Below are 18,491 nucleotides of genomic sequence, written 5' to 3' on the forward strand. Positions count from 1 at the left end.
CCCCCCCCGGGGGGGATGGCCACGCCGCAATCCTCTCTCTTCCATTCTCCTTTTGGGATCTTGGGCACACACTCACACATGCCCGGCATGACTTTCAAGCCACTGGATCTGGGACACGAACCACAGTCGACTACATGGGAGTCCAGCGACGTAGCCATTACGTTAACTGCTGGTCCCTTCATTTGTATTTTAAAGGAATTATTTATTTAACTTTATTTATTCATTCATTTAGTATTTTAATTTGACCAGAGAGAAACACACACACACACACAGAGGGAAAGTGAGAAAGCAAACCACCAGGTCCAGGACTTGAACCGTGTGGTCAGCCATGTGGGAATGTCCAGTGCCCCAACTACCACTACACCTGCTGGGTCCCCTTCATTTTCCTCTTGGACTCTAGGGCATGCACACACACATAACCCAATGTGATTTTTTTTTTTTACAAGTTTTGCTATAGGGTGTGTGCACTTGCTGAAGAGACAGAGATAGAAAGCAAGAAATTACCACCCTGGGGGATGGCCACACCACAATCTCTTATCCATTCTCCTCTTGGGATTTTGGGCACACATGCACACATGCCTGCTGTGAATTTTAAGCCACTGGGTTAAGGGCTCAAAACACGGTCGATTACATGGGAGTCCAGCGTTATAACCATTATGTCATCTTCTGGCACTGATTTTCTTTTTAAGAGAGATTTTTGCTATAGGGCACGTGTACTCACTGGAGAGACAGAGAAAACAAGAAATAATCTCCCATTGGGGCTGTCCAGCTGTAATCTCTTCTGGAATTTTTTGGCACACATGCCCACTCGCCCAGCATGAGATTTAAGCTGCTGTGTCAGAGACTCGAATTGCACAGTCATGTGTGATTCAGTGCCTTATTCTCCACGCAGCCCACTGGTCCCTTTATTTCTTTATTGTGTGGTGCTGTCCAGCTATTGGTTGCAGTCATTAAAATATTTTATGATCTGGGAATTTAGTAAAAGGATTAGTTTTTTGGTCCCATAGAGCTTACTTTAGTGATTTGTAAAACATTTTATAATTTATTTTGACCATTAAGCATTCGTGCTAATAAAACTTGAATTTGTAATATATCTGTTATTTTACAACAAAACTAACTTGTTTTTCTGTAAGAAATGGTTTTTCTCCCTTTGCTTAAACAGTGTTCTTTGCCTTCACGTTATAAGGGCCTTGCTCTTCTATTTTATTTCCACTTTGTTGAAATGTTACCCTCAAAGAAACTAATCATTTAAAAAATAATCATCCTCTCTGTACCATCGCTGATAATTTACCCTAGTTTATTTTCATAGCACCTACTGTTTTGTTTTGATACATGTCTTTCTCTACAAGTGTAGTGTAAGCTCCATGAGTACAGGGACTTCTCTTGTCCTCATGCAGATAATCCCAATATCTGTGTTCAAATAATCTCTTGCCACATGTAACTATCTCATGAAGGAAGGAACTGAAGCAGCAGGCAAGGCATGTGATTAGTACTTTATTCCATTGCTGATTTTTATTATTGGTGTGTTTTAATGTCATAGCCAGCCATTGGTAAATATAATCTATTAATTAGGTTGTTTTACATACCTTAAAAACAGTTACAAGATGGGACCAGCAGGTGGTGTGGTGGTTGAGGTGCTGGACTTGCACATGGCTGATTGCTGTTTGAGTTCCAGACTTGGCGGCTTACGTTCTGTCTGTCTCTTGTGAGCCATGTGTGCCCTGTGGCAAATTTAAAAATTCTTTAAAAGAAAAGACAGTTAACAGGGGAATGGCTAAGGAGTGAAATCTTATGTTTTTGTCAGATATTTTATAATCATGGTCTCTTGGAATTCCACAGCAATACTGTTTCCCATTTTAAAGATGAAAATATTCAGAGATGTAATTTGCTTAAGGGTTTACAGTCAGTAAATTGTATTAGTTTTCGTATATTTAGTCTGATTCTAGATCCCTTGCTTTTTGTGTTGTGCTCCTGATGGAGGTGTTTTCTGCTAACTTTCTTGCTTGTTAGTGCTCATGGTGCTCAGGATGTTCTTTTCTTTGCTATTGTATTGTCGTCCCAGGCAAAATGTCACCTCATAGAATTTCCCTGACTGCTTTATTATTTTTTCGAGAGAGATTTTTGCTATAGGATGCTTGTGCTCACCTGACAAAGACAGACAGAAATCAAGAAATCACTCCCGGGGGGAATGGCCATGCCACAGTCCCTTCTTCTCTGTTCTCCCCTTGGTATTTTGGGTACACACGCACACATGCCTGGCATGAGTCTTAAGCTGTTGGGTCCAGGACTTGAACTGCAGTCACCTATGTGGGAGTCCAGTGATGTAATCATTATGCCGTCTGCTGGTCCCCTGGTTACTTTAAGAGTGGGCTTCTGCTAATATCTAACACAATATTCTGTCTTTTTTTTCTTTCCTCGCTCTTAAACCGATTATATTATTTTTACTTATATATATTTTTGTTTCTCTTAAAAAACTTTAGGAACTATGTTATATTTACCCTTGTGTCTCTAACACCAAGTACAGTGTCAGTATTTAATAGGCAATCAAAAATTTATTGATTGGCTGACCGAATAGATAAGTTATTTACTCATTTAAGTGATGAGGGTAAGGCTCAGCCTGATAGCTCAGTAGGTTAGTGCTGTGAAGAGAAAGCTCCCACATAGCTAAATACGGTTCTAGTCTCTGCCCTGGCAGCTTCTGGGTGTGCATGTGCATGCCCAAGATCTTGCCTGTATATAGAATTGGAGGACAAATGGATTGGATTGCGACCAGGCCCTTTTGGGGGATTTTTCTTCTTATTCCCTCCTTTTTCTCTTTTTGTCTCTTCTTACGCACATCATAGAAGCATGCAAGTGTCCGTTGGTATGAAGAGAAAGTCAGTAATAAGTGAATTACAGGAGTGGTGTTATAGGTGTCTAATTTCTAAATGTGAATTTTCTTTGTAATCAAAATTTTCCTTGATGGGAATGCATGGTGGTATAGTGGTAAAACATGATACTCTGTGAGGTTGACACACAGGGAAAGATTCTTTGTATCCAAAGACCTCCCTGAATAGCCAAGCATGTGTTCCTGTGGTCTGGGGTTGGCTAGAACTAGAGCAGATCATGGTGTTAAGACCCTCGTGGGGGTGCTGGTGCTATCTTTCTCTCTCTCTGTCTCATTCATGAGAAGAATAAACATTTCTTTTGCGTTCACTTGCATCCCACTGGGCTGGTGTCCTGAACCTAGTGGCTTGAGAAACATGCTAGGTGCATGTGTGTGTGCATGCCCAGAATCCTGAAAGGAGGGAAAAATAGAGGTCAGGAGATTATGGCATGACCATTCCCTGTGGGGGTGCTTTCTCATTGTCTGTTGCTCTCTGTTTACCTCTCTGGCAACATTAAATTTATTTTGGAGGCCAAAAGGTGTGGTTCAAGTCCTGTACCTGGTGACTTGAAACTCATACTGGGTATGTGTGTGTGCCCAAAATCCAAAGAGAATGCAGCAGGGATTGCGTCTTTGCTATCTCCTTTGGGGAATGATTTCTCCCTTTCTCTCTCTGTCTCTCTGATGAGCACATACGCCCCTAGAGCTAAAATCTCTTAAAAAAAAAGTCTCTTGAAAATATTTTAAGTTGCCATAAAATGCTGCATACTATATGTAGCTTTGGGTAAATAGCATTATGTAGTACATAAGTGATTAATACATATGCAAAAAATAGCCCATATTATATATAAATTATCCTTTTAGAGAAATTTGCAATAGGGTGCATACTCTTGCCAGAAGCGGGGAGAGAGAGAAAAAGAGTGAGTGAAAGAAGGTACACTATGGGGGATGGTCACATTGCAATCTCTCTCCGTTTCTTCTGTCAGGAGTTTGGGCATATACACACATATGTCCAGTGTGTTTCTGAAGCTGCTGGGTCTGGGATCTGAACCATGCATGCAATTAGTTATGTGAGATCCAGCTGCTCGAATTACTGTGCCATCAGCTGGTCCTGAATTACATTTTTATGTTTTTTTGAATTATGAAAAAGGCAAAAAAAATTTTTTTTAAATCCTTTACTAGGATCGGCAGGTGGTGTGGTGATTAAGGCACTGAAATCCTACATAGCTGGCCATGGTTTGAATCTCGGACTTGGCAACTTGTTTCTTAATCATCCCCCACTCCCTCCCCGGTCTCTCTCTGGTCAAATTAAAAAATAATAATAAAGTTAAATAAATCTTTTAAAAAATCCTTTATCTATGATGGTATACTATGATCACATCTTTTAAACCTAAGACTCATAACTAGAGTAATAGAGATGTGCATACTCTAGGGTTGTTACACAGGAATTGAATAGTAATGATGGCAAGTGTTTACATAGTAAAATTATTCATATGCTCATTGCTGCTGCTGCTCTTTTTCCTTTTTCTTCTTTTTTTCTCTTTAAGCCATAGGGTGTATGTGCTTGCCGGAGAGGAGGGGAAAACCAGAGATAGAGGGAAAGTGAGAAATCACCATGGAGGGGAGTGGAGTGTGGCCGTACTGCATTCCCTTCTTCATTCTCTTCCGTTCTTATCTCTGGATTTTGGGCATGCATGTACATGCACCGAGGGTAATTTTCTTTCTTTTTAATTAATTAATGTTATTTTTCATTTGCCCAGAGAGATAGAAAAATGAGAAAGTGTGCTTCTAGTTCTGGGACTTGAACTGCAGTCAGCTGTGTGGGAGTCTAGTGCCTTAACCACCATGCTACCTGCTGTCCCCAGTCCAGGGTAATTTTCAAGCCACCATGTCTGGGGGACTCAAAACGTGGTCCTACCTTCCCATGTGGGAGTCCAGCCACCTTAATTAACCACCATGTCACCTGCTGGCCCCTGCTGCTGCTATTTTTAAAAAATAATTGCATGTTAGGGGCGCTCTACTCCCACATGGCTGACCATGTTTCACGTCCTGGACCTTTTGGGTTGCTTTCTCTCCCTCTCTGTCTCACTCTGGTCAAATTGAAAATAACCAGTTTCCAGGTAGAATCCTAGAAAAGATGTTCAAGTTTTCATAGAAGCTGGAAAATGTGTCTGCTTTAATTTTAGTTAGAAAATGAAGTTTTCCCTTTAATGTTTCAATTAATGTTTAATAAAGAATAATGTAAAGCTTATATATGTCCATTAGGGAACAGTATGAGGGTGGGGGGGGTCTTTAAAAAGTTCATGGAAAGTGCCTATTATGGGGGAAAAAAAACATTTTCACTAAAGTGAATTCATAGTCAATTCCATTTTAACGTAGTTAAAAAATTTGCTGTAGGGTGCAAGCGTTTGAGAGAGACAGGGAAAATGAGAAAGTACTCCCTGGGGTATCACCACACCACCGTCTCTGATTCATTCCCAGGATTTTGGGCACACAGGTACATGTGCCTGAGGGGTGTGTATGTGTGTGTGTGTATGTGTGTGTTTTGAAGAATTATTTTATTTAACTTTATTAATCATTACTATTACTTTCTCATTTGATCATAAAGAGAGAGGGGGAGAGTGAGAAAGCAAGCCACCAGGTCTGGGACTTGAACTACAGTCGGCCATGTGGGAATCTACCACTTTTAACCACCACCCTACCTGCCAGCCTCCCTGATGTGGTTTTTTTTTTTTTTTTTTTCCCCTGATGTGGTTTTTAAGCTGCTGGGTTCAAGACTCAAACCACATAGTTGGCCATGAGAGATCCAGCCACTCTAACCACTACACTAGCTGGCATTTCCACAAACTTTTTGAAGTCCCTGCTGTGGCTTGTGTGGACCTTACTTATGACTTGTTCTTTTTATTTTTTCAAAGAATTATTTATTTATTTAATTCCATTTGTTGTTATTTTTAATTTGAACAGACAGACAGCAAGAGAAAGGTAAAGTGAGAAAGCAAGCCGCCAGGTCTGGGACTTAAACCATGGTCGGCATGTGGGTATCCAGTGCCCTTAACCACCACATCCTCTGCCAGCCCCACTAATGACTTGTTTTATCAGTTGAACATTTTTAGCTGTTTGGCTGTCACCAGCTTTCAAACTGGTATTAGTATTTTGCACAATTAATTTGTTTCAGTAGTGGACTATTGGTTAAAAGAGTGAGCATGGTGAACAATGATGGTGCTGGGACTTGAAACTGCACATTTGGCCAGGTGGGATCCAGCCACGATAATCACTCTACTACCAGCTGGCCCTAGTTAGGATGTCTTTAATTTTTAAAATTTGGACTGCTAGTTTCTCAAATGACAATTGAATGTCTTGACTGGCTTTTTTTTTTTTTTTTTGAGAGGTTTTTGCTATAGGGCGCGTGCGCTTGCCAGACAGACAGAGAGAGATATAGAGACAGAAAGCGAGAAATCACCCCCCAGAGGCGATGGTCACGCCGCAATCCCTTCTCCTCCATTGTCCTCTCGGGATTTTGGGCACGCACGCACATGCGCCCGGCGTGAGTTTTAAGCCACCGGGTCCGGGACGCGAACCGCGGTCGACTACGTGGGAGTCCAGCGACATAGCCATTACAGTAACTGCTGGTTCCCATGACTGGCATTTTTGAAGAGTCCAAGACATTTGTTTTGCATAATGCATAATGCGCTCCTATTTGGGTTTATTTATTTATCTTTTAAATAATTACTTTATCTAACTTTATTTATTTATTAATTTTAATTTGACCAGAGAGGGACAGAAAGAGAGAGAGAGAGTGAGAAAGCAAGTCGCCAGGTCTGGGACATGAACTGTGGTTGGCCATCTGCGAGTCTAGCACCCTTAACCACCACGCCATCTGCTGACCACTGTGTTTATTTTTATTTAGGTTCCCCCCCTCCTCTTTTTTTAATGTAACAGAGATGGGGGAGAGAAAGAGAGAGAACAGAGGCATTTTTTGACAGTGTGTTATGCTGTAATTCTCTCTCAGCTTCGGAGATAGGACTGTAGGCAATACTGCTGAGCCTTGCCTTATTTGGTAGGTCTTGGAACTGAACCCCTGGGCCCTCCTGTGTGGTCCCAGCCTTGCAGAGTGGCACATAACTGCTTGTACCACCATGGCTGGATCCCCTTCTTAAGGCATTTGAGGAGTTTTAGTGGTACTCTTATTCTTAGCTTTTTGGGAGAGAATACTAAAAGATGTTTCAGACTCCCCCGTTTACATGACCACCTATATTGTTACTTTTGGCATTATTGATTTATGACAAACCCAAGAACTAATTGTTTTTAAAAGAATTATTTCATTGGGACCAGCAGTTAGCGTAATGGCTATGTCACTGGACTCCCGTGTAGTCAACTGCCGTTCGCGTCCCGGACCCAGTGGCTTAAAACTCATGCCGGGGGAACCAGCAGTTAGCATAATGGCTATGTCCCTGGATTCCCACATAGTCGACCGCAGTTCATGTCCCGGACCCGGTGGCTTAGAACTCACGCCTGGCGCGTGTGCGTGCGTGTGTGCCCAGGATCCCGAGAGGAAAATGGAGGAGAAGGGATTGTGGCGTGACCATCTCCCCTGGGGGGGTGATTTCTCGCTTTCTGTCTCTCTGTCTCTCTCTGTCTGGCGAGCGCACACGCCCTATAGTGAAAACCTCTCCAAAAAAAAATAAGGAATTAATTCACTTAACTATTTATTTATTTTAACTTGACCAGAGAGGGATAGAGAGAGAGGAAGAAAAAGTGAGAAAGCAAGCCACCAGGTCCAGAACTCAAACCGTGGTCGGCCATGTGGGAGTCCAGTGCCCTTAACCACCACGCCACCTGCTGGTTCCAATTTTTTTTTTTAAATTAATGAATTATTTATTTAATTCCATTTGTTACTATTATTTGATTTGACCAGACAGAGACAGAGAGAGAGAGAGGAAGGGAAAGTGAGAAAGCAAGTCGCCAGGTCTGGGACTCGAACAGGTTGGATATGTGGGAATCCAGCGCCTTTAACCACCACGCCAAATGCTGGCCCCAGAATTAAATGATTTAACATGTTCTTTTTATAAAGTGAACTTTCCCTTATGAGTTTTTCTCGTATCATGAAAGATTCTAGATAGCATTTCATTATAGTTATGCCAGACTTTACTGTTTGCCAATTGGTAGTTATTTATATTGTTGTCGTCCTTTTTTTTTTTCTGTAATAGGTAAATATAATAAACACTATGATAAATCATTTGGTCACTTTTAGTTTCTTAGTTATAGTTTTTGTTTCAGTAGTGTATGTGTGTGCTCACTAGAGAGAGACAAAGTTGGGGGAAGAAAAGAAAGCACCTCTCACGGGGAATGGTAATGCCATATTTCCTCCTCCACTGTCTTACTCCTTTTTGGGTTTTGGACATACATGCACATGTGTGTTTCTCAGGCTGTTGGTTCTGGGACTCGAATCACATGGTTGGCCATGTGGGATTCAGTTCCTTAACTACCAGACCATAGATCTGGCTTACCCAGTTAATAGACCAAAAAAAGGTTTAATTAATTAATTAACATTAATTTTCTTTTATAAAGCACTGTATAGTGGCCGTAGCTGGAGCCTGGGTCCTTTACACACAGATTTTGTGGGTGCGTGTATATCCTTCTAGGTGGTCAGTGAATTCCTGATAGGCAGACTTAGTGAACGTGGTCTCTTTCTAAAGGTTGGGGGTGAGACAGCTATACTATAGGTCATAGAAATGGCATGAGAGGTGGCCTTGTTTAAGTGGCTGAGGGTGGCAGGATAGCCCTTGTCCAAGGTTTAGCAGTCATCAATTCTTGTGCGCAGAGACTGAGTGATGCCAGTGCCTCAAGCAACCATGAGGTGCACCGATCACAGTCACAGCAGCCAGTCTCCTTGTAAGGAACAGTGGGTTTACTGAGTTTAGTCACTTGATAGCTACCTCACAACAGTAGAGAACTTGGCCAGGATGATAACCCTCAGGTAGTGGTGGGTACCACCGTGGAGCACTTACTACTTGGGCTGTCTTATTCCCCAGTGGCAACAGATATCTTGAGTCTAGTCTGTTGGCCATTGAAGGTCTGTTTTTGCATGATAATAATCTTTAAAATCTTGTTCTTGAGAGACATCCCCAGGAAAAAGCTAATGACCTTAGCTTTCGTAATGGGGAGAAGGACTTGATCTTCATATTCTTGACTAGGCAACCTAGTTTTGTTTGACGGGAGCAGGGGGCTTCATCTGTTATCCTCAGCTTTATTTCTGTGAGCTCTATTCCCTCAGCCTTTATGTATAGGTTTTCTTTTAAGTGCCCGAGGGCACACGCATTTGCCAGAGAGAGAGAGAGAGAGAGAGAGAGAGAGAGAATGTAACATCTCCCTTCACGACATAAACTTAACAACTACTATTTTTTATTTTTTAAAGAATTCTTTAATTTCATTTATTTATTTAAATTTGACCAGAGAGGGACAGAGGGAGAACATGAGTGAGAGGGAGGGAGAGAGAGAGTGAGAAAGCAAGCCACCAGGTCCAGTATTTGAACCGTGGTTGGCCATATGGGAGTCCAGCACCCTTAACCACCATGCCACATGCTGCCCCCCCTCACCTTTAAAAAATTCATTCTTTTTTGGGGGGTGGGGTTCTTCATGAGAGAGACATATCAAACAAGATCTTTATCTCTTGATCTACCCTCTCAGCTAACATAGATCATGGACACACATGTGTGATTCCCTGTGTTCAGGGGTCAGTGTGGGATAGGATATGAACCCAGACTTGTGTGGGTCTGGTTGCATTACTGCTGTGCTCCACCATGTTTTTGAAAATCGTTTTTTCTTTTATAAGCTGGGTATCTGTTACTCAGACTAGCCTCCGAATTATTTTACTTTAGGGACCACAGGCATGTCCCACTGTGCCTGGCACAGCCTTTCTTAATTTTTTATTTAACAATAAATAAATATATATATTTTTTGGAGAGGTTTTTGCTATAAGGCGCGTGCGCTCGCCAGAAAGACAGAGATAGAAAGCAAGAAATCACCCCCCCCAGGGGGGATGGCCACGCCGCAGTCCCTTTCTCCTCCATTCTCCTCTTGGGATCTCGGGCACACACACACGCATGAATGCACACGTACCCAGCATGAGTTTTAGGCCACCGGGACTCAAACCATGGTCGACTACATGGGAGTCCAGCGACATAGCCATTACGCTAACTGCTGGTCCCAGTAATTATTATTTTTTAGTAAACCTTTAGGGGTCAGCAGGTGGTGTGGTGGGTAAAGCACTAGACTCCTACATGGCTTACAGCAGCTTGAAAATCATGCTGGGTGAATGTGTATGAATGCCCAAAATCCTGAGGGGAGAATGAAGAGATTGGTGGCTTGGCCATCTCCTCTTGGGGGGATGATATCTTACTTTCCCTCTGTGTCTCTTAGGCAAGTGTTTTGTTATGTGCCCTATGGCAGAAACCTAAAATATTAAAACAACAAAACAAAATCCTTTAATTTAGAAAGTAAAAAAAAAAAAAGGAAGAAAGGCTAGCCTGTGGCTTAGTGGTTAAGGGAGTCAGAATGCACATGCTAAGCACATGGTTTGAATTCTGGCCCTGGCAGCTTGAAAAATGCCAGGCTTGTGTGTACACCTAAAATCCCTATAGGATGGAGAAACAGAGGAAACTAAACTTCGAAAATGTGAACAGAAATTGTATTTGGTTAGTTTGCTTACAGGTGCATCATAGGAGGTTCTAAGATCCCCTCCACCACCTTCACCTGTAAGAACTCAATAGGTTGTGAGGCCAGGAGGTGGTGTGGTGGTTAGGGTACTGGATTCTCACATGGATGACCACAGTTTGAGTACTAGACCCAGCAGTTTGGAAACCATGCCAGGTGTGTGCATGCCCCAGATCACTAAAGAATGGAGAAGGGATTGTAGTGTGACCATTCTCCCCAGGGAGTGATTTCTTACCTTCCCTCTCTTGTCTCTGGTAAGTATATATGTTCTGTGGGAAAAAACCTTCTTTAAAAAAAAAAGTCTAACAAGTTTCAATATGTTGCTGTACTTCAGCTAAGATTTTTTTTTTAAACAAATTATTTAATTCCATTTGTTATTGCTTTTTAATTTGACCAGAGAGAGACCTAGAGAAAGGAAAAGGAAGAAAGCAAGCTGCCAGGTCTGGGACTTGGAATTATGGTTGGCCATGTGGGAATTCAGCATCCCAACCACCATGCCACCAGCTGGCCTTTTTTTTTTTTCTTAAGGCTTCATTCACTTTATTTTTCTTGTATGAAAATCCTATGTTGTAACCACAGCTGGAGTCTGAGTCTGCTGGACGGAGACTCTAATGTGGGTCTTGACAAGATGTTCAGTGAATTTCTTATAGGGAGACTTGGTAAATGGTCTCTTTCCAGAGATTGGGGAGGTCGAATAGCTGTAGGTATTGGAGATGGCATTAAAGGTGGCCTTGGCAAAGTTGCCCAGGATGGCGATATAGCTCTGGGCTGAGGTTTAGCAGTTGATGCCAGCCATCAGCAGCAGCTTCTTGGGCACAGGATCCGATGATGCCAGTGCCTCTGGGGGGCAGGGATGAAGCACACCAGCACAGAGCCACAGCAGCTGGTCATCATGCAAGGGACAGTGCTGGGCTTGCGGATCTTATTCCCACAGTAGCCTCTCCACACTGGGACAGTGGAGAGCTTCACCAGGATGATGGCCCCATGGGTGGCAGTGGCCACCTCCTTGGAGCACTTTACACCCAAACCAACATGGCCATTATGGTCCCTGATTACGACAGAAGCCTTGAACCTGCCCTGCTGGCTAGTGCAAGTGCTCTTGGCCCAGGCATGATCTCAGAAACCTCATCCTTGAGAGATGCCCCTAGGAAAAAAATAAATAATCTCAGACTCCTTAATGGGCAGAGAAAAGAGGTAGATCTCCTCCAGGGACTTGATCTTTATGTTTGTGACCAGGCTGCCTACCTTGGTGACTAGGATCCTCTCTTTTTCCTTGGATTTGCTTCTGCAAGTTCTGCAGCCTCAGCCCAGACCATGACCCCACCAGGTGCAATCCCCTCTACAGAAGCCACCATATCCTCCTATCTCAGGGCCTTGGGGCCTCTGGGCCATGCTGCTGTAGCAGTGCCATCTGCCATTTGTTGTTTTCCCAGAGAAGCAGCCCAGCTAAGATTTATTACAGCAAAAAGGTACCAAGCAAAATGAGCAATGAGAAAAGTTATGTGGAGTATAGCTTGCAGGAAACTGGGTATAAGCTTCCAAGAGTCACATGGGATATACTTGAAATTCAACACAGGATATACTTGAAATTCACTGACCACCAAGATGAGACAACGCTTGTGAGATATTATTGATTAGTGAATCTCATCTGATCTTAGGAGTTCAGGAGATTTTATGTGTGTGTGTAGGGGAGTGGTGTCAGTCATGAAATTCCCTTTTAGCTTGCAGATGACAAAAATCCACACTGCAGAAAAAAACAATCTCCTAAATTTTATGTTCACCGTTAAGCCACGTGGTATATAGCTTAGGGCACAGATCTGTCTTTTTAGTTGGCGTTGTGGGATAGTGGTCTGTCTCTCTTTTTTTTAAAAGAACTATTTAATCATTATTATTATTACTTAATTTGCTATTGGGCATGTGCACTCTCCAAAGAGTGCGCGCTTGAGAAAGCAAGCCACCAGGTCCAGGGCTATGTAAACACGATCAACAATGTGGGTATCCAGGCCCTAACCACTGTATCACCTGCTGACCCAGTAATCTAATTTTTTATAATTATTTTCTATGTACAATTGATCTATTAATAATTTTTTTACTTTTTTATATTCATATTTGAAAGGAATTACTTTTTCTAGCACTTTATTTACTTTATCAATCATTTTTCTAATATTACTACTTTAAAAAAATTACTAATTTACTTAATTCCATTTGATATTATAATTAATATTATTATTTTAATTTGACCAGAGACAGACAGACAGACAGACAGACAAACAGACAAAGGGAAAGTGAGAAAGTAAGCCTCCGGTTCCGGGACTAGAACTGCTATTGACCATGTAGGAATCCAGCACCCTTAACTACCATTCTGCTGCTGGCCCCTCATCTTTCTATTAAATAAGGTTACTTTTAGGTTTAAATAACATTCCTTTAATAAAAAACATTGTAGGGGCCAGCAGATGGCATGGTACTTATGTTGCTGGACTCCCACATTGCTGACTACCCTGGACCAGGGTCTTTGAAACTCAAGCCAGGCATGTGTGTGTGCAGGAGGAGAATGGAGGAGAAAGGTTTGCGGTGTGGCCATCCTCTTGGGAGGTGATTTCTCACGTTTCCTTCTTAATGGCTTGCTCACACTCACTTGTGTGCTCTCTCTCTCTCTCTCTCGCTTGCTCGCTCTAGCAAGCATACATGCCCTGTTGCAAAAACCTCAATAAATTAAATAAAATCCCAAACAACATTGTAATATTTCTTTTGCTTGTATATTGGAAACATAAGGTTATCTAGAAAAACTTGCTAGTGCTGGTATAATTGGCACTTACTTTTCTAGGAGACTACTTTAACTCATCAGTGTCCATTAGACCCAGTTTTAGTTTTTTACTTTATTTTTTTGAGCAGTCCTGATTATTTATAAGGATCAATAATTATTACATTTTTAGAAGTATTCAAAAGAACAAAAAGAATTTAAAAAACTAAAGTTTTTTTTTAAATTATCACGTGGATTCATAGGGTTATTTTTACAAATCTGATAACTTAAAATCATAGTCATTACCCCCCTTTATTTATTTATTTATTTATTTTTAATAATTATTTTATTTTTTATTTATTCATTCATTTAACTTTGTTTATTCATTTGACCAGAGAGGGACAGAGCGAGAGAGAAGGAGAGAGAGGGAAAGTGAGAGAGCAAGCCTCCAGGTCCAGGACTGGAACCGTGGTCGGCCATGTGGGAGTCCAGCGTCCTTAACTACTACTCCACCTGCTGCCCCTCCTCCCCTTATTGTAAAATATATTCTTGGCTCTTTTTTTTTTTTTTTTTTTTTGAGAGATTTTTTCTATAGGATGCGTGCACTCGCCCGAAAGACTGAGACAGACAGACAGATGGAAAGCGAGAAATCACCCCCCCCCCCCCCAGGGGGGAGGGCCCCATCCACCAGGAAGGATGGCCATGCCACAATCCCTTTTCCATTCTTCTCCTGGGATCTTGGGCACACACGCACACGCGCCTGGCGTGAGTTTAAGCCACTGGGTTCGGGACTCTTACCGCAGTCAACCACATGGGAGTCCAGCGACATAGCCATTACGCTAACTGCTGGTCCCTGTTCTTGGCTCATTCTAATTATTAGTGCAGGTGGTAAGATGATGCTGCAGGTTACTGGGACCATGTAGGGGAGCTCTGACTTGGATCCAAGATTGGCTTAGACAATGGGTATGCCTGCATGTCCTTGTGATCCTGGCTGACTGGAATGCTAGGGAAAGGAATTCTAAGATCGTGAGAAGGGAAGGGTTCTTGTTTCACTTGGTGTATGTGTGTTTTTGTGTGTCTGTGTCTCTTATTTTCATGAAATAAATAAAACTTTAAAGAATAAAACACAGCTTTTTTTTTTATCTTAGGAGTTATTTTATCATTACTTTCTATTCTTAGCTATGCTAATAAATTTTAAAATGAATGGGACCAGCAGATGATGTAGTGGTTGTGTCGCTAAACTTCCACATGGCCCACCATGGTTCTAGTCCTGGACTCAGGCTTGAAACTCACGCTGGTCACATGTGAGTGTCCAAAATCCTGAGAGGGGAATGGAGAAGAAGGGATTGTGGAATGATTTCTTGCTTTCTGTCTCTCTGTCTCTGAGGAGCGCATGTGCCATATAGGAAAAAAAAATCTCTCTTAAAAAAAAAACCCCAAAATTCTAGGAGGGTGTTAATTCTCCCCACTACGTTAATTTTCATTACTGCTTTCATATCTGTCCAGAACCCCTCGTCCAGTCATCGTGGAGCCCATGGAGCAGTTTGATGATGAAGATGGTTTGCCAGAGAAGCTAATGCAGAAAACTCAACAGTATCATAAGTAAGATATTATTAATAAAGATATTTTAGATATGCCATCAAGAATGTTTATCAAATTACTTTTGTTATCAGGTACTAATGGATTATAAAATGTGTGTAGTTATACAATCTTGTTAATACATTGGCCTGGTCTACATGATAGGCTCATGTTCTTTTTAATTTTGCTTAGAAAAGTTTCTCCTTTTATAACTGGCAGGGACGGGTATGTAGGAGGAGATTATTAGGGAAAAAGTGAAACCTAGATAATACGAAGCATTTCTTAAGTTTGTGTACTTCAGCTATATTTAATTAAAATACTCGGGTTGGGTAGGGAGGAGTGGGGAGTTTCTAGTTAAATACCCTGGCATAGGGGGAAAATATCTTAGAGGTTATAAAAGGCAATTTGTAAAATGTTAGGTTTACCAGTCGTCTTCTTATTTTTATTTTTTTTTGGTTTTGAATTTGCTATAGGGTGCGTGTATTTTCCAGAGAATGAGAGAGAAAGCACCCCCTGCCCAGGGGAGTTGGCCACTTTGCAATCCCTTCTTTATTCTTGTCTTGTGATTTTGGGCATGCGCAAAACATACCCAGCATGTTTTTCAAGCTGTCAAGTCTCAAACTGCATAGTCAGCCATGTGGGATCTAGTGGCTACTGGCTGGCCCCTAATTGATTTTTTCACTTAGTGTGATACAAATATATTTACATAAATTGCCTGTATGAGAGAAAGATAGTGTATGTGTGCGTGTGTGTGTGTGTGTGTGTGTGTGTCTACATTTTTTGTTATAAAACATGTGTGCTTGTTGGAGAGAGAGAGAGAGTGAGAAAGCATCCCCATAAGGGGAGATCATGTCTCTTCTCCGTTCTTTAGGATTTTGGGTTTGCATACATACAAACATGGCTTTTTTTTTTTTTTTTTTTGGAGAGATTTTCACTGTAGGGCGCGTGTGCTCGCCAGACAGACAGAGAGAGACATAGAGATAGAAAGCGAGAAATCATCCCCCAGGGGGGATGGTCACGCTGCAATCCCTTCTCCATTCTCCTCTCGGGATCTTGGGCATGCACGCACACGCGCCCGGCATGAGTTTTTTAAGCCACCGGGTCTGGGACACGAACCGCGGTCGACTACGTGGGAGTCCAGCGACATAGCCATTACGCTAACTGCTGGTTCCCCAAACATGGCATTTTTTAAGACACTGGGTTCAGCACTTGAACTGTGGCTGTGTGGGATCCAGCCACCTTAACCACGAGGCCACCGTCTGGCCCCTGACTCTGCATGTTGTGTGTGCGTGTGTGTACGTGTGTGTGTATATACATATATGTATATGTATATAAGGTTTTTGCCATAGGGCACGTCCTCTTGCCAGAGAGATACAGTATGGTTTTTGTTAATCTTTGTATTACTTAAACTTTTTTTCATTTGCGAGATTTTTACTGTAGGGCATGTGTGCTCACCAGAGACCAAGATGGAGAGTGAAAAATCACCCCACCCCCCCAATAAGGATGGCCACACTGCAGTCCCTTCTCTTTCATTTTTCTCTTAGGATTTTGGGCATGCATGCATGCGCATCTGGCATGAGTTTCAAGCCAGCGGGTCTAGGACTTGAATTGAGATTGGCCTTGTAGGCTAGTACCCTAATCACTACACCACCTACTGGCCCGTAACTTTTGTATCATTGCAACTTAGGCCACTGCCTAGCATGCAGTACAAATTTAAAATAGTATACTTTTGGATTCAGGAAATAGAGAACTAGAATTATAAGGTATGATGAGATGTGGACTTTTCAGACAGTATTGTTTATGTGATTTAAGTATCCCAGCAAACCTTATAAAAATTAGTTATATTCCTAATTTTGCTACCTTTCTTTTTTTTTTGGCCAGAGGGTGCACATATTCATGTGTGTGTATTCGTGCATACACATAAGGAAATACCCCCAGATGGACGGGTTCATGTTGCAGTTCCTTTTTCCTCCTTTTCTCCATCTTGTCAGGGTTTCAAGTTTGCATGCACACGCATGACCCTGGCTTGCTTTTCATTCAGTCTTTAGACACTAGGAGTCATTACATGTATAAATAACTTAAATAAATAAATACACAAACAAATAAATAAATAAAAAGGTAAAAAAAAAAAAAAAAGAAAAGAAAAGAAAAAGAAGCTAGGGATCAAACTGTGGTTGTCCACTTGACCTGGCTCCCTTAACCACTAAGATATAGGGTCAACTGTAGTATATATATTTTTATTGGTGTATTGGAGATATGTGCCTATTGATACGTTCTTTAAAAACATTTATTTATTTAATTTTTGAGATTTTGAAGCTGCCAGGACTTGTGGAGTGAACACAGTTAGCCATGTGGGGATTCAGCGCCTTAGCCACCACACTACCTGCTGGCTTCCCCCTATCAATACATTTTAATATTGTTGTTGGAGCCAAGAATAAAGAATTTCTTTGAATATCAGATATATTAATAGGCTTTTATTAAAATTTGGTCATTTTATCATTTATTCATTTAAGAAATATATATTGTGTGACAGATTATGCTAGATATTGTGCTAGATACTTGAGGTACAGCAATCAACAGTTTTAAAATTTTTTTCTTATGATTTATTTCATTTTATTAATTATTATTATTATTACTACTTTTAATTTGACCAGAGAGAGGAAGAGAGGGGGGAAGTGAAAGCAAGCTGCTAGGTCTGGAACTCGAGCCACAGTCGGCTCTGTGGAAGTCCAGAACCTTAATCACCATGCTGCCTGCTGCCCCCCCCCCCTCCCCCGCTCTCTATCTTTTTTAATGTGTGTGTGTGTGTGTGTGTGTGTGTGTGTGTGTGTGTGTTTAAAGTTTGTTCATTTCTTCCATAACTGAGAAAGGGTCAAGAGAGAGACTATACCTAAGAGCGTTTTCATTCAATGATCCACCTCTAACCTCATCCAGCTCTGTGTCATAGGCATGCACACACCTGGTGTACCCAGAGAAGTGTCTGGACATGAACCTGGAAATCTCCCATGTTGGTCAGCTTCACAGAACAGCAGTAAAACAAAATGCCACCATTCTGGCACCTGCACAGATGTTTTTGTTCTGATTGATTTATGATCTAGCAAGGGAAACAGGTATTAAACAATGAGCTACCTTTGCAGTAAGTTATGCTTTTATTTTTCAGCTCAGCCAATTAACCTCAATAACACATAACACTCAGTAAACTGTAGCTGCTTTTATTAGTAAAGAAAGTTTCTAGACAGTTAACTCAGGACATACTTGATTCATATGATGTAGGTTTCCTTATTTAAAATTGTTAGTTGAGTAAAAATCAGGAAGGTCTTAGTGGAGTTAATAATTATGGGAGTGCAGATTTGTAGCATCAGATTGTTTATAGTATGAATCCTGGTTTCATTATTTATTTATGGAGTATCTTTGAGTAGTTTGTCAAAATCCAGCCTGTTAAATGTACATCACAGTATTGCCATGAGGTAAATCAGGTATTAATAGAATACCAGACTGACAGTATTGTCTTGAATATTGCAAGTGCTTACTGTTAATTTGTTTTTACATTTCAAACATACATTTCTATGTGTTTTTAATGTTAATTTAGGGAAA

The 18,491-nt window shown here is 41.4% G+C and overlaps 1 protein-coding gene across 1 annotated transcript in view; it reads left to right on the plus strand.

Annotated features, from left to right (window-relative positions):
- PSPC1 (paraspeckle component 1) overlaps positions 1-18,491 on the plus strand; it is a gene marked incomplete in the record, with an annotated part of 86,482 nt that overhangs the window by 21,268 nt on the left and 46,723 nt on the right. Inside the window, 1 exon segment of the mRNA XM_014587147.2 lies at positions 14,826-14,921. Within this exon segment, the coding sequence (XP_014442633.1) occupies positions 14,826-14,921 (96 nt within the window).

This window comes from Tupaia chinensis, unplaced genomic scaffold, assembly GCF_000334495.1.
Source record: "Tupaia chinensis unplaced genomic scaffold, TupChi_1.0 Scaffold000186_1, whole genome shotgun sequence".
Classification (NCBI taxonomy): domain Eukaryota; kingdom Metazoa; phylum Chordata; class Mammalia; order Scandentia; family Tupaiidae; genus Tupaia; species Tupaia belangeri.